General features: G+C 37.0%; 4 protein-coding genes across 6 annotated transcripts; all 4 read left to right on the top strand.

Annotated features, from left to right (window-relative positions):
* Positions 1 to 321: 321 nt before the first annotated feature.
* LOC147279106 (Cyclophilin-like peptidyl-prolyl cis-trans isomerase family protein) lies at positions 322 to 8,558 on the top strand. 3 transcript variants are annotated; one of them, XM_086250263.1, is made up of 14 exons: positions 322 to 383; positions 1,179 to 1,325; positions 1,466 to 1,520; positions 1,777 to 1,865; positions 2,145 to 2,169; positions 3,273 to 3,311; positions 3,788 to 3,905; positions 4,082 to 4,209; positions 4,348 to 4,714; positions 5,355 to 5,476; positions 6,205 to 6,412; positions 6,502 to 7,347; positions 7,479 to 7,547; positions 7,897 to 8,558. In XM_086250263.1, exons 2-14 carry the CDS (start codon positions 1,248 to 1,250, stop codon positions 8,258 to 8,260), a joined length of 2,508 nt encoding a protein of 835 aa, XP_086106389.1. In that variant the 5' UTR covers positions 322 to 383; positions 1,179 to 1,247; the 3' UTR covers positions 8,261 to 8,558. The 3 variants fall into 3 exon arrangements, with proteins under 3 accessions (XP_086106389.1, XP_086106390.1, XP_086106391.1); XM_086250264.1 differs by having other exon boundaries at positions 361 to 383; positions 1,149 to 1,325; XM_086250265.1 differs by lacking the exons at positions 322 to 383; positions 1,179 to 1,325; positions 1,466 to 1,520; positions 1,777 to 1,865 and adding an exon at positions 2,002 to 2,023.
* Positions 8,559 to 9,704: 1,146 nt separating this feature from the next.
* LOC147279107 (cytochrome c oxidase subunit 5b-2, mitochondrial-like) lies at positions 9,705 to 12,182 on the top strand. Its single transcript, XM_086251137.1, has 6 exons — positions 9,705 to 9,938; positions 10,286 to 10,362; positions 10,472 to 10,522; positions 11,347 to 11,413; positions 11,515 to 11,594; positions 11,751 to 12,182. Exons 1-6 carry the CDS (start codon positions 9,770 to 9,772, stop codon positions 11,808 to 11,810), a joined length of 504 nt encoding a protein of 167 aa, XP_086107263.1. The 5' UTR covers positions 9,705 to 9,769; the 3' UTR covers positions 11,811 to 12,182.
* Positions 12,183 to 12,676: 494 nt separating this feature from the next.
* Positions 12,677 to 13,682, top strand: LOC147279108 (U-box domain-containing protein 8-like). Its single transcript, XM_086252589.1, has one exon. The coding sequence runs from the start codon at positions 12,677 to 12,679 to the stop codon at positions 13,628 to 13,630; it is 954 nt and encodes a 317-aa protein (XP_086108715.1). The 3' UTR covers positions 13,631 to 13,682.
* A 1,860-nt stretch (positions 13,683 to 15,542) lies between these two features.
* On the top strand, positions 15,543 to 17,754 carry LOC147279109 (ammonium transporter 2 member 5-like). The gene is made up of 3 exons (XM_086250850.1): positions 15,543 to 16,154; positions 16,777 to 17,062; positions 17,210 to 17,754. Exons 1-3 carry the CDS (start codon positions 15,543 to 15,545, stop codon positions 17,752 to 17,754), a joined length of 1,443 nt encoding a protein of 480 aa, XP_086106976.1.
* The last annotated feature ends 3,003 nt before the right edge of the window (positions 17,755 to 20,757 follow it).

A 20,757-nucleotide genomic window follows, 5' to 3' on the forward strand; every position in this document is an offset into this window, starting at 1 on the left:
TGCACTATCAAATGCTCAACGAAGACTTCCGAGCGCCAAATGCTTGAAATATGTGAAATCAGATTGCGGTTAACCATTATAGAGAAGGACTATTTGCCTCAAGATGCAAATATTTGCATCATAAAAGGAGAAATAAGTTTAATTCAAGAGGAAAAATAAGAAACTAACATTAAAAAGAGGAAAATAAAATTGACAACCCAGGCCCCAGGGACAATATCGTCCAGATCCCATTATTAAGAGCAGGGACAGTCAAGTAACTTCCCCCCTGTCGAAGCAGCTAGGCCCCTTGTAATATATATAGACACTTAGGTATTTTTCGACAAACCTCACACTTTTCACACTCTCATCTCGTCGTCACTTTTCTGTGGCTCAGCGTCTATCAGGTGAGCACTCTAGGGTTTCCTACTCCATTTATTTCTCAAGAAAATTATTTTTACCTATATTTGCTTGGATATATTTCTTGACTGTACATGATTCTAGGCCAAAGCCTCGTATATAATTTAGTTTTTATTTTTTAATTTGTTGCTGCAATTGTAAGTTTATTGTTGTACCGATCGCGAAGAAATAAAGCGAACAGTGTTTTTAGTTTTTAGTTTAGCTCGATGCTCTAATTATAATGCTCCACGCATGCATTTGTTTTCTGGGTTTGTGGAATTTAGCTAGGGTTTAAGGATTTGGAGCTTGGTTTGTTTTTTTTGTTTGGGTACCTGAAATCACTTCCTCAAAGGTCAGAGTGTGCGTGTGTGGTTGGGGTGTCTTGGTCACTGGTTTTTGCTAAGGATTGCATTACCATTTTCCGATCTGGGTTTGCTCTACATAATTGAAGCATGTACGTGATTAGTGCCCCTTTTCTTGGTGGGATGTCTATTCAAGGAACTGGGTCTGTTTATGATGCGTATATGTTGGATTCGTGATAATCTGTAGTCTAATATAGTACTGGAATTGTGCTGTGCATGTTCATTTTTTTTACTGCTGTTAATTGGTTAAGGGGTGGAATCTGGGTGGAACTGTAACAATCTCTATGTTAAATTTGACTGTTTGTGTGGCACCTTGAATTCCAATATTCAAGGAGAATATAGTATATGGTGCCTGGGCTAATTGAGTTAAATTTCAAGGGTTTTTTTTTTTTTTTTTTTTTTTTTTTTCAGTTTAATAATATGAATTTGGTGATGAATCAGTGACGTGCCAATACTTCATTACATCAGTTGTTATGCTGGCTTGAGTTTTGTTTTTGGAAGACTACGGAAATGACGAAGAAGAAGAACCCCTTGGTTTTTATGGACGTGTCCATCGATGGCGACCCTGTTGAAAGGATGGTTTTTGAGGTATTGTTCACGAACTAATATATCAAGTTGATATATGTTCTTCCAGTTCAATGAATGATGTGGTTCTTGATGCTTGGCTCAGCTCATGTTATGTTTGCATTTTTTAATGAGCTTGACCTTTAATATTCTGTTTGTTACAGCTATTCTCCGATGTTGCCCCCAAGACTGCAGAAAATTTTCGTGCTCTCTGTACAGGTAATATATGGTGTAATTGTCATTTGGTTCATGAAATACTCATCATTTATGTATGTAAGGCTCTATTCCCAACTTGTTTCTATGAGTTCCTATATAGAGTTAAACATTTATTAATCAATTTATTGTAATGCTTCTGATATTGCACTTTTTTCTTAATTTTTTTGGGGAGAGGGGCTGTCAATATCAAGAGTATAGTTCCAGAGTTAAACCAGGGGGCTTGGGTTTCTGATATTTTTATTGCTTTATGCTCTTTCAGGAGAAAAGGGAATTAGTCTAAGAAGTGGAAAAACCCTGCACTACAAAGGATCTTTTTTCCATCGCATTATAAAGGGATATATAGCACAGGTATGCCTTCCTTATCTTACTTTTAGATTTGTCTTATATAGGGTTTTCTGGTTGAGCATGACTTAGAAGTGGTTTGTCTTTTAGACAGTTACCCTTGTTTATGCTGTAGGATACAGGGCTGATGGTCACGACTGCTTTTCTTGTGATATAGTTTTAAGGTTGTACTTACTTAGTTGTCCATCCTCAAAATTTTACTAAGCTTCGCCATGCCCAAACCAGTTTCACATACACATTTTTCTGTCAACTTAGAAGGATTAACGATTGGTGTTTATTTTGCAGGGTGGCGATTTTGTCAGAAGAGATGGTATGTATTATTTATTTATTTAGCTTTTGCAGCCATTATATTTCTTGAATTCCTTCCATCTGTTTGCATAACCTATTTTGGGGCAACATGTTTGTTCTTGGACGAAGAATGATATCAATTCAACAGATTACAAGTTCAGCTGGAAATGGAATGAGTAGAAAAGTATAAATGAAAATTGGTTTAAGTAAACAAATACCGACTTTCAAAAATTCTGTAGGAATTAAGATGTTGGTTTCAGACTTTCAGTCACGCAAAAAACTTATTTACGTGCAAAGGACACTATTTCTCAGAAATGCTGTTAATTGTAGTGGTTATAAATTACCGAATTAAGGTGGCAGAATGTCTTTTTAGATATTTGTTGTTAATGGTAGTGGTTGAGAAGCATAATTTCATATAGGCTTTCATATAGTGATTTCAATACCGAAGTACGCGTGGCTTTATGCTTCATTTAGGCTTCAATAAGTTGATTAGGAAATTTGTTTGGTAAAAGATAGATGCTGCTTTATGCATTTGGATGAGACTAGCTTTATTATAATAGTTGAAAATCAAGTTGTAAATGAGTGCATTAGGCCTTAATCTATCCTGTTAGCGGTAAAGGACTACAGCTCCATTATGCATGTTCGAGTGCCTTTCATCTTATTTTCCTGGACTTTGTTTTAGGTTGTAATTATTAATTCCATGTCTTGTAATCAATTTTCCTGCTACTACTGAATACTAATGGTGGTTGAAGATGATGATCTTGGGAAATAAGGAGGATCTTGCTAATGAAATGGTATAGAATTAGGTAGAGGACATATCCAGAATAGTTTAAAAGTACACAACCATGTCCAACCCTAATCCCCCAAGGTCCCTAGGAAAATAAGCAGAGTAAGGCTTGAATTTCTCTCTGGGACAGCAGTCTATCCCTAGTGAGCTGACCTAGACATAAATGAGATCTTTACTGCGAAGGCAATATCTTGAGTTGTAATGTCTTCATTTTTATTTTATTAAATCCACAATTTTCTATTTTCCAGTGAAAATATGCTTTTGATTTTGTTTGATCTATAAAACTACTAATGACACCATTACTGATTTACTGGTCTCTTATGTTTGTTGTTCTGCAGGCACAGGTGGTGAAAGCATTTATGGGGAGAAGTTTCCAGGTAATATAAAAATAGTCTCTTCTTTACTCTCTCACTCTCTCTCTCCTGCAATCTTTCATCTATTTTATGGCCAAGCATGAATGCCTAAACATTGTATCATAAGATGCCAGGTTTTACTTTTGTCTAAGTGGATGATGTGTTGCTCGCAATTTGCCTTGTTTGACTCCTGCATTTCAATCTGCTATGTTCAGAGGTTTCATTACTCTTTGGTGTCTTACATATTTTGGTCATTTATGTCCAATCATGTTGATGCTAGTTAAGTTTTCATGATATCTAACACAAGCTCCTTTTAGTAGTATTATAATACTCATTGCTCAAGGGAAGTGTTATCAATGCACTGCTTATAGTTTTCTTAGTGTGTTAAGTTATTTTATGTTAGGATGTTTTCATTTTCTGGTTTGATAAAGTATAATTAAACTGTTGGTTTTTGAGAGATGTTTCTTAGTAGTATTGAATGGTAGTTGACATTTCTTCAGATGAGTCACCCAAGCTAAAGCACTATGGACCTGGCCTTCTATCCATGCCTGTTGCTGTTCGTGACTCTTTAGGTTCTCATTTCATTATCACTTTTGCTGAGAATCATAATCTTGACAGGTATGTTTTTATTCTTTCTACTTGGTACTGTATCAGTCTGCATGATTTTGTTCAAGTTTGTGTAAATAATTCTTACTGTTCCTCGTTTAATATGTACTCTCATAGTTTGTTCAGTTTGTGATCAGATATTTTGTGGTTTTCTTCAATCGAATCACAGTTGTGTATCATTTTTACAGAAAGCATGTAGTTTTTGGGAAGCTTGCACAAGGACATGAAGTATTGAAAAAGATTGAAACTGTGGGTGATGAAGATGGGAATCCAACTGTAACAGTGAAAGTCATCAATTGTGGTGAATATAATGAAGGTAATGATTATTGGAGTTCTACTTTGGAGAATCTTTCCTAATTTCTTAAGAAAAATGAAGAATTATTTGTGTCCAAGGGCTATCAAAAGGCTGAGTTTTCTATTAATGCTAATTTTTATTTGTTTATTTTATGTGCAGACAAAAAGAAAGTAAGTAAAACGAAAGTAGGAAAGGATGCTTCTTCAGATGCTAATAGTCTTGAAGTGAAACGGAAGGTAAAGCACAAGAAATCTTCAAGAGATAGAAGGAAGAGGAGGAGAAGGAGATACGATTCAACTGAATCGGAGAGTTCTTCAGATTCTGAAACGGAGTCATCTGAGTCTGATAGTGAATCTTACTCGGATGAGTCCTCAGCGTCTTATGTTAGTTCTTCAAGTGATGACAGGCGTAAGAAAAGAAAGAGATCTTCTAAAAGAGACAAGTACAGACGAGGAAAAAGGCGGGACAAACGGAGAGACAAAAAGCGTAGGCGGCGTGATAAGAGATCTAAGATCAGATCAAGAAGGTAATATTCATTTATAATTTAGAGTACATTTCCTGGTTGCAGTTTTTATATACATCATGTTTTTTGTGGTGTATTTTCTACTTGAGAACTTGCTTATGAATGGCCACTGGTCCTGTTGCTATTATGTCTGCTAAAGCCTTGTTACAGTGGTCAATATCGCCAAATATATGTGTAAGATGTTGACTATGGAAGTGCCAATTATTTTGAGTTGTTCTTGGTTGTGTAATTTTAATGTTTAACAATTTTTGGGTCATTCTTTTTTTTTTTTTTGGAGTGGTAAGGAGGTGTAGGTTGTGCTGTAATGGGTGGGGCCTTTTTTTATTCATTTTTATTGGGAGAAACAAAATGATTTATGTTATATTTTTTTTTATAAGAGCATGTACGTTTATGATATGGTCTTAATTTATGTTTTTGGGTTGTTCTTCTATTTGTAATCGGTGAGGTATAGCTTGGGTCATTAATGAGTGGGGTCGTTATTGATTCATTTTTGTTGGGTGAAAGCAAAATAATATATGTTTTTTTTTTTTTAACAAGAGCGTGTACTTTATAAATTGGTATGTGTTTTATCGAGGATAGCATATGACTGTTTATAAAAACTTCAAATCACAATTTGCTGACATTTTTAATATCTGTTCTTAAGGGCGTCGGACAGTCTTACAGATACTGATAGCGAAATTAAAAGTGAAAGTAGCCATGAAGATGATGGCCTTGATGCTGGAAGGAAGGATCACAAGTCTAAGAAGGACCCTTCTCAGAAAGCTGGTACTTTAACTTATTTCCCATGCATCTATTTTGTATTCTTGAGTTGTGTTGGATCCATTTTAATAATGTTGCTGCTGTTCTTTTAGCTGTTGTTTCTTTACTCACTGTATCTTTCTGGAATTTCCTCGATACCCTTTCTGTCAATATTCTTGCTGAACAGATTAGACTGTCCTTGTTTTTTAAGCTTAAAATTTTACTTGTTTCATTTTTTTTAAATTGTTTTTTGGAGTGGGGGTGTTTGTGTTTGGGTTTGAGAAGTGAGCAAAAGTAAGCTCTCTGTGCTTGGGTATTATAGGTAGGGGTTTGGGGTTCAGCATCTTACTAGAGAGTGGATTAAATCCATGTCTGAACCACAATTTTTTTTTTCTAATCATGCATGAAAATTGCATTATTTTGAATTTGTGTTTTTGGTTGTAACTACAGTCTATGGAAACCTTCTTATATGTAAGCTGTTGGCTCAAAATGTATCATCTAAAATTTGTTTTTGCAACCCATAAAAACCTTTTTTGGCTTTTGATTTTTGAAATCTTGATTTTGATGCTTGATTGTCATATGAAAAATTGCCATACATCTGGGCTTAATGAAAAAGATGAATTTAAGCAAATTTGATTCAAAATATTTATAAAAATGGGTAGCCCCCACAAGTTGGACTCCCTATTACACTGTATGCAGTTAGGAACCAATCTCCCTACATAAGCAGTTATCTTGCTTTTCTGTAATTTCTGCAGTTGGGAACCAATCTCCCATTGCCATGGAGGAAGATGCTGCTTCAATCCACCGTAAAAAGAGGGAGGAAGCAGATGTGATAGAGAAAGAAGGTGCATTTCCCAAGGAGAATGGAGAGCAGCGGAGCAATGGCCTTGGAGCAGATACTAAATATGACAAAAGTGCAGATAGACAGCCTGACATAGTCGATGATCACCCAGGAAAATCTAGGTCTTCTTTCCATTCTTGTCACACCTCAGTTATTCTTTATGCTTACCGATTCTTCCAGATCTGGTATTTTATTAAAAGTTGATGAGCAGGAGCCGAAGCTTGAGTCCTAAGAGGGCCCTGAGTAAGAGTATGAGTATTAGTCCCAGGAGGAGTCTGACCAAGAGCCCAAGTTTAAGTCCCAAACGAAGTGAGAGCAGGAGTTCAAGTGTTAGTAGAAGTCCTCCTCGTGCCCCTCAAAGGAGCAGGAGCATCAGCAGGAGTCCTGTTAGAAGTGATAGCAGTAGAAGCCCAGCAAGAGGTTTTGGCAGAAGTCCAGTGAGGGGCCGGAGGGGTAGGAGTCCAGTGAAAGCCCGAACTCAAAGAAGCATTAGCAGGAGTCCTGTAAGCAGGAGCCCACCAAGAAAACTGTCACATAAATCAATTAGCAGAAGCCCAGTAAAAGTTTCAAGAAGCATAAGCAGAAGTCCACCCAGAAAAGCATCGCATAAATCAATTAGCAGAAGCCCTGTGGGAGTTTCACGAAGCATAAGCAGAAGTCCACCAAGAAAAGCATTGCGCAAGTCAACTAGCAGAAGCCCTGTAAGAGTTTCAAGAAGCGGAAGCAGAAGCCCAGTTAGGTCTTCTCGAAGGAGTGCAAGCAGAAGCTCAGGCAGGGTTCCTTCAAGGAAAACTGCTAGCCGCAGTCCTTTCAGGGCACTGAGCGGGAATAATCGTCGCAGCTATTCAAGGAGTCCTAGCCCAGTGCGCAGGGTAAGATCCCCTCCATCTGATCGGGTGAGGAGCTTGTCGAGAAGTGTTTCCCCTGATGGCTCTCCAAAGCGCATTAGAAGAGGGCGGGGTTTCAGTCAGCGATACTCTTATGCACGGCGGTACAGAACCCCTTCTTTATCACCTGTGAGATCTTATCGTTTTGGTGGTAGAAGTGATCGTGACAGGTAATTGCAACTCAATTTTGTGAATTCTTTTACCATATATGGTTCAAATCATGTGGTGATTATTTGTCAATCTTTTTTTTGTATTCCAATTGCAACAATTCACAATTGTGCATGCCTGTTTGTGTTTCTAGATATTCAAGTTACAGAAGGTACTCTCCAAGGCGTTATAGAAGCCCACCAAGAGCGAGAACACCTCCGAGGTATGTGATATGCTTACCCCCCTTATATATGACCAGTGTTGTTGACAATGAGATTCAAACCAAGTTCTATGGCTTCTGTTTGATCCACTGTGTGCCTGACTAGTCTCCAGTAGTGAGGCTATTCATGATGAGTCGTTTGTTGGTGAATATCCTTAGAGATCTCGTTTGGAGGTTCAAAAGATTTTAAAAAACAATGGGCGAACATGAATGCATGTACAATACAATTGCTTGGCCATATATATATATATATTCATATCACTTGTGTTTATCTTCATCATTTTGTTTTGTTTGTTTGTTTTTGGTTATTCTATACCTTTACTGAATGATTCCACATAATGCTCTTCTGCAGATACAGAAGCAGAAGAAGCAGGACTCCTTTATCACGTAGCCCCCGTTACCGCAGTCGTCGTTATAGTCGTAGCCGTAGCCCAGTTCGCAGCCGTAGCCCTCTCCGTAGCCGCAGTCCTATTCGGAGCCGTACTCGTTCCCCAGTGGAGGTGGCTAGATCACGTGCCTCTCCTCGGGTTGAGAGGCGAAGATCTCCTTCTAGAAGCAGGAGCCCATCAGAATCAAGGTCCTCTTTGGATTCCCTATCTCCTAGGCGGACGGCCAAAAACAAGTCAAAGTCTAGATCATCGTCAGGAAGCCCAGATGTGAAGAAGGGGGGCCTGGTTTCGTATGGTGATGGTACCCCAGACTCGAGTGATAGATGAATTTGTAGTTGCAAGGGAGGTGCTTTCTCTACTGTTGCTGGAGCTAATGATTAATAGTTTCTTACCGGGTTATCGACTATAGCTTAGATTAATAATAATTGGCATTTTAAGCTTATATGTTGAGAAATGAATATTACTTCAGTCCTATGAGGCACGCGATATTGTTGATGTGGTTTTATTGTAGGTGGTGGAATTAGACATGAGAATTATGCCAGCTTGTGCGAAATGTCATAATTCTGGGCTTTTTGTAATGCAAGTTCATTTTATTTAAATATACACTGGAGGGTACTTTGCATGATGGCTTTCAGAATTTTTTTTTGGGTCAATGGCTCTCAGGATTTATGTGCCCTGGTTCAGGGATTCGGTCATTACTTTCTTCTATCCTTAGGCCCAAACTTTAGTAACTTATAAAGATGATGAGTTGGAAGATGGAATGTTCAAACTCTTCCAAACTTTAGTGGGCCTACCTTTTTTCTTTACAAAGGAGGTCAAAGGAAGATTGAATGTTCACAAATCACAATCTGGTTTTAGAAGTGAGAGTATGTTCACTATGCTCGAGTTACAAGCCCCATGACTAGTTGTGTTTTAATTCTTTAGGTCAATGCAGATTATGATATGTGACTTAAAATGGACATTTCAGTTCATATCATTTCAAAATTTGTTTGAATTAAATACCACCTTAACCTCTTTTTTTCTTTTAATCGACATTAGTGAGGAAGGGTCGGACTGAAACTTGTGTGTACAAATCCCACAATACAACAATCTTTTTATCACTAAAAAGGATGGTGGCTTGTAATATTTACGTTCCAAGACAAAAAACAACATCAAACGCTTGGCAAGAAGTTCTGATTGCTTGGCGGATCATCTTGCTCTAAATTGTAACTATAGTTACAACATTGCAACTAATATAACCTCTATAAAAAAACGTGAACTTTAAATATTAAACCAACAAATATACTACTACAACATACTTTTTTTTTGTTGGCCACTACTACTACAACATACTTAAATATACTAAAAACCCATAATAAATCTTACAAATATCTAAGATTCAAGATTTCAAGTAGAACATTAAAAAAACAAAAACAATCGGCAAATGTAGTTACAGTTGTTGAGTAAGTACTTACATCTTGCGTTCGGCTGTCTTAGAGATGACACATGCGTAAATTATCATTGTTATATAAGTTAGTAGTCTTGTCTTTAAAGGTAACAAATCAAACTTGGGTTGTTTTGAGTAATTTCAAAAATTCTTAAGCTCTTAAGAATAATAATTTATTTATTTGAATGATGAAAATCATGAAACAATACCACCTAACCCAGTGCTTAGTGGCAAAATATCATATTGAAAGATTAACCCGACACAATGGATAGTTGACCCGACCCGATAGACGAAAATTGTAAAAAGAGCCAACCCGCGTGTGGTCGCATAAACTGCAATCTGTGCTTCAGTGCTTGTGCATGCCGCAGAGAAAGAAAGAGTCAAACAAACACAACTGACTGACTGCAAAAATGTGGAGGCGAGTGGTATCTTCGTCTTCAGCTCACCTCCAAACCCTCGCCTCAGCCTCATGCAGATCCTCATCTCGCAATCTTAGCCGTCGATTCCTAATCTCTCAAGCATCTTCCCCAACCACGCCGTCCCCGAGATCCCCCCACGTCGCCTCCGCTTCCGCTTCCGGTGCGTCTCCATTTTCTTTCTGACAACTTGACGAATGAGAAAGAGAGATTCTTTATTTTTTATTTTATTTTTTTTAACTGTTATACGTTGTTCGAATACCAATTAGGTTGGTCACATATTAGGCATCAAAGTCGCACTTGTGTGTTTGGTTCCCGATAAAATGTAGGAAACTAGAGGCGAATTAAGAATTCTTGGATTTCGAAAAATGAAAAGGCAAATTGCCTGCTAATATCATGGTTAAAGTGATTAATCAAACTGTAAAATTTCTCATATTGAAATCCTAATCCTCTGAGGTCTGAAATACAAGACAATGTGTTGATTATGTTCTTTTCATGTTGTACATTTAGGTATGAAGAAGAAGGTTTCGGAAATTATGCCTATTGCGACGGGTCACGAGCATGAGGAACTTGAGGCTGAGCTTCAGGTTGACAATTGCTATTTTTGTTTTTGCCATTTTTGTAATAAGTTTTGAAATATGGGATTTGCTTAGTTTGGGATACATAGTGATTTTGTTTCATTATATGTTTATTCAGGGAAGGGACATTCTTGAAATCAACTATCCAGTTGGCCCTTTTGGTACCAAGGTAGTCCTAGCTCCTAATTGAACGTATGCTTTACTTGGGTGTCACTTTCATTATAGTTAGTCTTTAAATAGGGAAGGAATTTTGAGAATTTCTAATATGTTCTTGCTGCATCTTTCACAAGCATGTTCGATAACTGTGTTGTATTGAATCTGGAATGACATGTATATCTCTTTGCGGGTTTCTTGACTTTGATGAATTTATATTCCACATTAGAAGAAGTCGTTACTTATTCTGCTTGCAAGTTGTAAAACAGTTGGGATCTGTTTAGCTGTCAAATTTTATATGCTTTTCCTATGAGCGATTTTTGAGCTTTGTTAGATAAGTATTATCTATTGATAAACTTTATTGGATGATTTTCTTGTGCTGTAAATATTAGATGGGTGTGAAACCTAGCTTGGGTACTGTCTATTACAGTATTACAGAGAAGCTGGTTACATTGAAAAATGCACTTTCCATGGGGACCTAGTTTAATGAAAAATGACCCATTGTCTGGATCGTATTTGAACCACCAAAGAGTGATGGTTATCTGAGAAATTCTCTCAAGCAGGTGTGGTGGAAGTCCTCTGAATGTAGTCCTAATCTTGTAAATTCCTAATAATTGCGGCGATTCCCTGTCTCTTCAGTGAAAGAATAAAAAAAATATGCGTAACAGACCTCTTAGTGCAGTCTACCTCTGTCTGCTCTTGTAACTTTCAGCCGTGCTAAAGTTAAAGTTTGTCTACCTGGTTAAAAAAGTGTATAAATGCTCACACAACATCTTCAATTATGTGGTCTTCAATCAACATTCTCATGTAACTAATCCTATTATGTTTTCTGTCTTGTAGGAAGCACCTGCTATAGTTAAGTCCTACTATGACAAAAGAATAGTTGGATGCCCTGGTGGTGAGGAAGGTAAACTACTCCAGTTTGTTACATCTTTTTCTTGTCCCTCCTGAACTTAAATTATTCCACAGTTACAGCTAACTGTACTTTCTGACTATGTATATCTGCAGAAGATGAACATGATGTTGTGTGGTTTTGGCTGGAGAAAGGCAAGCCACATGAATGCCCTGTCTGTACCCAATATTTCAAGGTGAGTCTTTTTCTTTCTTTCTTACATCTTAATATAATAATATTGGATAAACTTGTAATTTTCTCTTCGTCTGATTTCTGAATATAAATTGTTATTTTGTAGCCTCTTTACATCTTAATGAATAGCGTTCTCTAATTTATTATAAATGTTTTACAGCTGGAAGTGGTTGGACCAGGAGGCCCTCCAGATGGTCACGGAGATGATCATCATCATTGATCTGGCTAACAAGTTTCTTGCGGAAATAAATTTTGATCAACTGATGAGAAGGCAATCTGTTATACTGTGTAGCCTCAATAATTTTTTTTGTTTGTTTACCGGTGATCCTTAGTCCTTGAGAGATTGTGTCTGACGATGATTGTATCATCGACGGTGAGAATTTTGATTTCATGGCCTGTTCATTTAAATGGAACAACTAGGTTCGTTTTAGCCTACTTATAAAGATCAAATAATTGATGGCTACATATCACTTTCCGATTTCCATTTATCTATTCTAATGCACTACCACTGTGGGTCAGTGGGTCTAATGTGTTTTCAAAGTGTGAACACAAATATGTTATTTATGGGCTATTCAAAATCCTACTTCAATATTGTAGAATTTCGTATGATGTCAACCATAAAAACTATAATCATTTAAAGTAATAAGTTGTGAATTCTAATATATCGTGGTGTTCGACTCCTTTTCTTCTTTGCTCCTATTTGGTACTATTTCATGATTATGCTTGGAATTCATCTCTTATTAATGTTTGCTTGTGACCTCTTTTGCACCTAATGTCTTGTTAAATATCACATATATAAATATGTGCGAAAAAAAATAATGCAGCTTGGTTTCTGAATGATAGTTTGATATCAATCCCGTAAAAATGAAGGGAAAAAAATGAGGAATTTGTGGATTATGTAAGCTCCAAAACTGCTTTGTTATTGGAGACCCCAACCGTCAAGACTCAAGACCAAAGATTTTGGAGATTATTCCCGAGAATCTTATGCAATTAGGCTTTGGAATCATCTACATGTTTGTCTCCACTTGTGTAGCCATCTTCTTGGAAAGTTGGTATGCAAGCTTCTAACCTGAAGACTGTTTAAGCATGCCAAACCCTCCTCTGAAACCAGTGCTCCCAATGATAGCAGCTCGGCTTCGCGAGGCAATTCGGGTGTGCCTCTCTGAGTCTCAGTCAGACTCACATGAAGTTCAGCAGAAAGCTCTCCAGACCTTAGCTGACATCACTAAGGTGAGTCCCCAAAACAGGAACCTGCTTGCACAAGCAGAAGGAGCCATCCCTGCCTTGTTTACCCTCTCAAAATCTTCCTCCAACATCATTCAGATTCTCTCACTGTCCATCTTATTCAACCTCTCCCTGAACCATGACCTAAAGCAATCTCTTGCAAGTATGGAAACCATTTACCTCCTGAATTCAATAATTGCCTACCCAAATTCCCCAGAATCTGGCATACTAGCTTCCTCTTTGGTTTGCAGCTTGGCAATGCTTGACAAGAACAAGGCCAAGTTTGGGGTTGCAGGCACCATCCAATTGCTTGTCAAGGCTATTTCAGGATCCCACAATCCTGCTTCCCATCACCTCCTCAGTTCCCTGGCCGAACTTGTTCGATTCCATGGGAACTGCACCTTGGCAGTGAGAGAAGGAGCTGTTCCAGTGCTTATCCAAGTTGTGGAGAGCACTGGCGGGGAGGATCTAGTCGGAACTTCCCTTCATGTCCTAGGCCTCCTTGCAAGGTTTGATGAAGGGTTGAATGCTCTGAGAAAGACTGAGCAGATTGTGAGTTCAATGGTGGAAGTGTTGAAAGGGAGGTGCATGCTGAGTAAGGAGGGAGCAGCTGAAGTCCTGCTTCTCCTGTTTGATGAGAGTGAGGGCTGTGTGAGAGATGCTCTGAGGCTGCCAGACTTCTCAACTTTGGTGGCTGATATCTCAGTCAGGGGATCAGCAAGAGCTAGAGAGAAGGCTGCTTTGCTGATGAAGAGGATCATGGATGCTGACTTGGATTCTTATGTGGATGGAAACCCCATGTTTTCCCAGTGGTAACTGGTAGTAGAGCTAGCTATTATGAATTGTGTGAGTTTGTGTTCCATGTTCCAACATGTTTTACAGAATCTGTGTGATAAATTTTTGTCTGGATGACAGTTTATTTGTATTATTGTCAGTTGTGACATCCCAGAATTTTATATCAAAGATTGAAACAGAGTAAAATTTGAAGCAACCGCCTGAGGGTCTGTCATAAACTCAAAACTAGAACTACCACTCATCATTTATATCCTATAAATTAAAAGTCCACTCAATCCAAATGTAGCAAAACCCAAAAAGAATTCCAATTCTATATGAATTCATAGAATATTATATCAAAAAATTGGACGAAAATCATACTACCAAGGAAAAGAAAGTATCAAAATCAAGTTCTTCGAATTTACTACTGGTCCTCATGTTTATTATTTGAATTAGCGGATTATGTAGGTGATCATCAATTTTAATTCACTTGTGTTGGGTTTGTGTGTGTTGGAATTTATAAAATTGAGATGATAGTTGCATTGAAAGTTGGCCAAATAAATACACTCGAACAATGTGAGAAAAACTCGGAGAATCACATGTGTAGTGCAAAAGCAAGCATTCCATATATGGATCACAGTCATCCTGATGTCTGAGAATGATGAGAATTAAAATGATAAATAGAAGAATAGTGGGCTTCTATTCTATTAAGGTGTTCCGAGGGAGAACCAAAAACACAGAGAAGGATTCTAAGTCGAGAGGGTGGTTGGGTAATCCTAGGTCCAGGATTCGATTCTCTCAAATATAACTATAACAAAAAAACACAGATAGAGATTATAAGACAGGATGATAAAGCTGTGTAATATGCTTTTAAAATGGACAACTCATGATAAAAAGAAACAAAGATTACCTGCATGCTAGTCAGTGGAAGTAGTAATTTCTTTCAAGACAAAAAAAAAAATTGCGTATAAAAAGGCAAAAGATGATGCTCCGTACCATTCTCAAATCTCAACATAATTGGCTCCTAATCTGGACTAATATATTGTCCCCAACTTAATTAGTTTTAGTGTGTTTAGGGCTTAATTTTTATCTCAATTTTTTTTATGCAATAAAAGAGAATATCTTATTTAATATATTCAATATTGAACAATTAGTCATCCGATGAGAAACAATTGTATTTATCCATTATTCTCGATGAAAAACCCTCAAGTTCTCTCAATATATCTATCACTTTATTTAAAGCATGATTATGTTTTGACTTGAAAGTTTGCAATCCTAAATAATCTAAATTCATTTCATGCATTCATGTATACATTCCTAAGTACAACATGGTATATACATTCCCCATCCCTCTTCTTCCTTACTTTCTCTGTAATTGGTTGATACGTTGGAATCTTAAAATTTAATCTTGCTTGTCTTCTAGTGTAAAACCCCATTGCAAATGTTTTTAAATAATTCAAACATTTGGAGCTTCCCATGTCCTCTTGAGTCGTGTCAAAGACGAACTTTCCATTTTGCTCTAATATTTTCCCTTTTCACCACACCTCTTTCTTTTTAATATTCCACTACTCACAAATATTTAACTCATGATTCTTATCACCTCTTTCTATGATGTGCTGCACTCTGTGATTTGGAGTGATAGCAAAACGGCTGAAGGCAACATTGTAAATACCGTTAACAGTGGTTGGAATACCCGCCAAATGTCCAAAACTACATGTAGCCATTGGCTGCCTAAGACAGAAAAATCACATTGTACCTAAACAACAACAAACTATGAATTCAAGTAACACCAAAGTTGATACATCAGACTGACAGCTTTTCGTCAGAATCAAAACCCCACCTTCTAACATAAAAGCACAATGATGGGTGCTTAAGTCCACCAAAGCAGCAATAGCTTAATCTGAAGCATTTTGTAGTGCAAGGGTTTGACACATTTTTCAGGTGAGAAGCAAAAATGAACGTGACATATTCTCCTCTCCCTTCCAACCTCATACCGGATCAGGCAAGTCCTGAATGGATGAACAAAGGTGACAACGCATGGCAGCTGACAGCCGCGACATTGGTTGGTCTCCAAAGTGTTCCCGGGCTCATAATTCTGTATGGCGGTGCAGTGAAGAAGAAATGGGCTGTGAATTCAGCTTTCATGGCACTCTATGCTTTTGCTGCTGTTCTTGTTTGTTGGGTTGGTTGGGGATACCTCATGTCTTTTGGGGATGAGCTATTTAAAAGCGCTCCATTTTGGGGGAAAGCTGATGTTGCATTGAACCAAAAGTATCTGCTGGCGCAGGCATTCAGTGGGAAGTTCCCCAATGCCACAATGGTGTACTTCCAATTTGTGTTTGCAGCAATTACTTTGATTTTGATTGCTGGGGCCTTGTTGGGAAGGATGAACTTTTATGCTTGGATGTTGTTTGTGCCACTGTGGCTAACCTTTTCATACACCATTGGAGCATTTAGTATCTGGAGTCTCAAAGGGTTTCTCTTCAAGAAAGGACTAATTGACTATTCTGGTGGGTATGTGATCCATCTTTCTTCAGGAGTTGCTGGTTTCACAGCAGCATATTGGGTAGGAAAAACCTCCTTTCTCATTCATCTATCTCTTCTTTCTTTCAATTGCTCAACCTTCATGAAGCACATTTGGCAACAAATTCACTTAACAATTAACACTGCATGCTTCAACTAATTAATTGACTATTCTGGTGGGTATGTGATCCATCTTTCTTCAGGAGTTGCTGGTTTCACAGCAGCATATTGGGTAGGAAAAACCTCCTTTCTCATTCATCTATCTCTTCTTTCTTTCAATTGCTCAACCTTCATGAAGCACATTTGGCAACAAATTCACTTAACAATTAACACTGCATGCTTCAACTAATTAAAGCAGTAATAATTTATCATATTTTTGAAACTTCTAATACATATATAAACAAGGTTTCAATTATAACCCTGTTACTTTTTTTTCTTCTTCATCTTGGATACATAGAAAGGGTAAAATATCATTTCTACATTTCCAGGAGAATACCATTTTCTTAAGCTTCTAGAAGTTGCAGTATCAGTCGTCTATTTCTAAAATTGATTTCACATTATTGTCATGTGTAACTCTGTAAACATCAAATCATCCCATTGCCCTCAATTAACAGCATAACCCCTTTTGAGCAATATGATCATTCAGCTTATCTAATTCATGGCAGGTTGGTCCCCGTTCCAACAAGGACAGGGAAAGGTTCCCTCCAAACAACATTCTTCTTATGTTGACTGGGGCAGGATTGCTCTGGATGGGTTGGACAGGGTTTAATGGAGGAGATCCTTATGTAGTCAGTGTTGATGCTTCCTTGGCTGTCTTGAACACTCATGTTTGCACTGCTACCAGTTTGCTCACTTGGCTCATGCTTGATATCATTTTTTTCCGCAAACCTTCGGTCATTGGGGCAGTTCAAGGCATGATCACTGGGTTGGTTTGCATCACCCCTGCTGCTGGTAAGTACTCACAATGCTGCAACCAGCATATATGTCTCTATGCATCAAAAAATTAGTACCAATTCCTTATGCATTACTAATTTAAAATAGTTATTGAATGACATATATGCAAATATCCAATGTTATTGCACTTTCAATCTCATGTAGGAGTTGTGCAAGGATGGGCAGCCATTCTAATGGGGCTTTTCTCTGGCTCAATTCCTTGGTTCACCATGATGGTCGTGCACAAGAAATCTAGGCTACTTCAGAAAGTTGATGACACAATGGCTGTTCTGCACACTCATGCCATCGCCGGAATGCTTGGTGGAATCCTCACCGGTCTCTTTGCCCATCCAAGGCTAAGCAACTTGTTCTACGGTGCATATGGAGACTATGTTGGCCTATTCTACGGTATTGACATGGGAGTCATCCAAACTGGGTTTCGTCAAGTAGGAATTCAAATGCTTGGGATTCTCTTTGTTGCTGTACTGAATATTGTGATGACAAGCCTTATATGTCTTCTGATTCAATTCATCGTGCCTCTGAGAATGTCCGATGAGGATATGGAGATTGGTGATGAAGCAGCTCATGGGGAAGAAGCTTATGCTATCTGGGGTCAAGGTGAAAAACTTGAAAATTCTAAGTATGGAGGAGGATATGATCTTGAATCATCTGCCAAAAGTAGACCTGGTGGCCAAATTGAGATGGCCTAAAAGCTATGTAGATTGGTGTTCCAAATGCTAGCTCAACAGAATCTTGAAGGATAAAAGCTTTGTAATGTTGAATTCTATGTGTACTAAGGACATTGTCAAGTTCTGGTTGAGCTCCTATCTCTCCCTTTCTGAATGTGCTAATTAAAAACTTTGTAAAGTACTAGTCTGTGTACCATTGAATTTCCTCCAAAATTTTCCAATGAAATAAATCCCATTTGATTTTTATAACACTCCATCAACAAGGCCATATAGAATTGATGGATGCATGACCATCTGCCGGCCAAAAAAGAGAAGAAAAATAATTAACTATCTGGCTATAACATATCTATTTTTATTAAATCCCACCACTATATACTATTTGCCAAACACCATTGTCAACACTGCAGCTATTATCATCTCTTTTATTAATCAAACATAAATTTCATAAATTTGAAAGACATTTCATTGTCATGAAAGACTTTTGAAGTTAATTTGAAAATATTCATGCTAGCATCTTAACAAGGTAATAAGGTATCTGATGATTCATTGACATATTGATCATTTAAGATCAAATTATATTTTCATTTGAACCAATTTTAGTTTATAGCAATATAGAATGATGAGGTGCAACCCCATTTGCAGCGTCTGGTATTAACAATTTTAGTTTTTGTATATTACATAAAAAAAAAAAGTAAAAATTAAAAATTAGAGGTTGAACCCAACCTTCATCAAAGCCAGTCCAGTAACTTCAGTCCCCAGCAGAAGCAGCTAGATTTTTTTACATATACATATACAAGATAATGTTTTCTTACTACATGTCTGGTTTGGCAACCTAAGATGTTAGGTTGTAAATCTCGACTAGACATTAAGATAGCCGGTAGGAATGAACTTAATTAATAATTTAGATTCACAAACTTATGTTGTGAAGATTGTTTGATAAACACTTAAAATGATGAATATTTAATTAAATGGTTAAACCATTTTTTATTTGTGTAAACTTTTATAGAAATAATCCTTAAATAAAGACTTAAAAAAATAAACAATTTCCATCATCGAGTTACTGTATGACTCTCATTTAAAGCTTTGAATATATGTTTATATAAATAGTTGTTTTCGTACGGAAAAAACACGTAAGCCCTATGTCACATGAGTACCTGCGCAACTTGTTCAACAAGCACAATGAAAGACGCTTGTACTTTAGCATTATAGTTCTCACAAACTGGCATTTGGCACATGGACTTGCACCCTGTGCAACACCTCTGCTTAACCAGGTACTCTTGGAACCAGCAGAGTGGAGAACATGTGGAATGTATCAATAATATAAAAATTCAAAAAATGCCCGACACATAGAAATATTATTCCTTAAGAATCATTAACTTTCAGTCTAATCTCCATTTTGAGCCATTCTTAGGCAATAATTTGATTACAATATTGAAGTGTTAAGATTTGGATGCCATACTAAGGAATCAGCATATGTTGTTTATATGTCAAATAAGGCTAGAAATCAGTGCAAATCTGTTTGAGTCCCATCAATCCCATGTTTATATTCCAAAGGCAAAGAAGATTGTGACTCACTTTTGTGTATAAACCAAATTTTCTTGTACAAATACAATAACTATGATTCTGCTTTGAATGAGTGTGAGAGTTGACAACTTAAAAGAGACCCCTTAAAGCTAGTCATATAAAACAAAGCACAAAAACTTTAGGACTTTTTTTTTTTAAATCTCAAATTCCTAAAAGATACATTATTAGCTGGATTAAGACCTGTACACAATCACATCCTACGACACTAATTTAGAAAAGCCATCAATCTTTTTCCTTTAAGCAATTCGCAAAAAAACCCTCTTTTTTCATTTTCAAAGTTCTAGTAAATACCCTCTTTGGGGTTTTAGTATGAAATGACAAAGTTAACCTAATACTCTTTATATTTGATGAACCTTTGATAATTGAATATTTGGATGAAAGATACCATGAGCCTTAGTATAAGTGACATGATGTAGGGTTGATTGTGTTATTTTAATATACATTATTAGCATAATAGTTTAAATTTTTAGAGTTTAGTGATTGTCTAATATGATTATTAAAGCTTTGGTTCTAAAATATGTTTGAATCCTTCAAATTCAGCCCTCACTTATTTCCTGCAGATGAGGCAGTGGGGAAGCCACATTAGGGGCATTGGTGTCGCATGACCCCAATAGCCTCATTGTTTTACTCCTAAAATTTTGGGTCTAATCTCATTAACTTTTTAGGCAAAAAAATTAGACCCTATGTTTTATGAATATTTAGAACATGAGTTTCTTATTTGAATATGAATGGTGTGTTATTTTGGTTTCTGCGTGTGCTTTTGGTTATTAGCTGTATTGTGTTTATTTCTATTAATTAATTTAATAATTTTTTCTATTAGATGATATTGGGATGGAAAACAATTTCTATTGTTATCATGCTCCCATTATGATTAATTCTTAGCTATGCCAAGGGTGAGGCTCCACTTACTCTTTGCATGTCATTTTTACTCAATTTCTCTTGTCCTCACACAACACCAAATTTCCCACTTTACAGTTTACACGAGCATATTCATTATTCATAAATGTGCACGCATATGCCTTTTGCAAAACTTGTGACGCATGGGAGTTGGCATCATATATTATTTGACAAAGATATAATGCATATGTGGAGCACTCAAGGATACAACTAGGTGAATTTACAACAACAAAAAAAGCTGAATAATCACTTTATTGTTTCTATGTAGTTGGAGTGAAATCAATTTTATGAATCGATGCTTTGAAGTGAAATTAATTTGTAGGAATTGATGCTCATAATTTCTAAAATGGTCGTTCCTTGAGTTTGGTAACATTCATTTTTCAGTTTGATTCTTTGTTTATTTCTGTTATAAACTTCAAGGTTTTATGACTTTATCTTTCTAAGTGGAAGGTTGTGTTTGTAAAAATAATGTTTAACAGTATGAGCCACTAGCCAGGTTAAAACATGTGGAGATGGAAAGGGCATTTTGGTCTGGGCCTGGGA

The sequence above is a fragment of the Dryas octopetala genome, chromosome 7, assembly GCF_963921425.1.
Source record: "Dryas octopetala chromosome 7, drDryOcto1.1, whole genome shotgun sequence".
Lineage (NCBI taxonomy): Eukaryota > Viridiplantae > Streptophyta > Magnoliopsida > Rosales > Rosaceae > Dryas > Dryas octopetala.

Coding starts and splice junctions, on each gene's coding strand:
- LOC147279106 (XM_086250263.1), top strand. CDS start 1,248: ATGACGAAGAAGAAGAACCCCTTGGTTTTTATGGACGTGTCCATCGAT. Junction 4,210..4,347: donor TTGTGGTGAATATAATGAAG/GTAATGATTATT, acceptor TTTTATGTGCAG/ACAAAAAGAAAGTAAGTAAA. Junction 7,548..7,896: donor AGAGCGAGAACACCTCCGAG/GTATGTGATATG, acceptor GCTCTTCTGCAG/ATACAGAAGCAGAAGAAGCA.
- LOC147279107 (XM_086251137.1), top strand. CDS start 9,770: ATGTGGAGGCGAGTGGTATCTTCGTCTTCAGCTCACCTCCAAACCCTC. Junction 9,939..10,285: donor CGCCTCCGCTTCCGCTTCCG/GTGCGTCTCCAT, acceptor TTGTACATTTAG/GTATGAAGAAGAAGGTTTCG. Junction 10,523..11,346: donor TTGGCCCTTTTGGTACCAAG/GTAGTCCTAGCT, acceptor TCTGTCTTGTAG/GAAGCACCTGCTATAGTTAA.
- LOC147279108 (XM_086252589.1), top strand. CDS start 12,677: ATGCCAAACCCTCCTCTGAAACCAGTGCTCCCAATGATAGCAGCTCGG.
- LOC147279109 (XM_086250850.1), top strand. CDS start 15,543: ATGAACGTGACATATTCTCCTCTCCCTTCCAACCTCATACCGGATCAG. Junction 16,155..16,776: donor GTTTCACAGCAGCATATTGG/GTAGGAAAAACC, acceptor AATTCATGGCAG/GTTGGTCCCCGTTCCAACAA. Junction 17,063..17,209: donor TTGCATCACCCCTGCTGCTG/GTAAGTACTCAC, acceptor AATCTCATGTAG/GAGTTGTGCAAGGATGGGCA.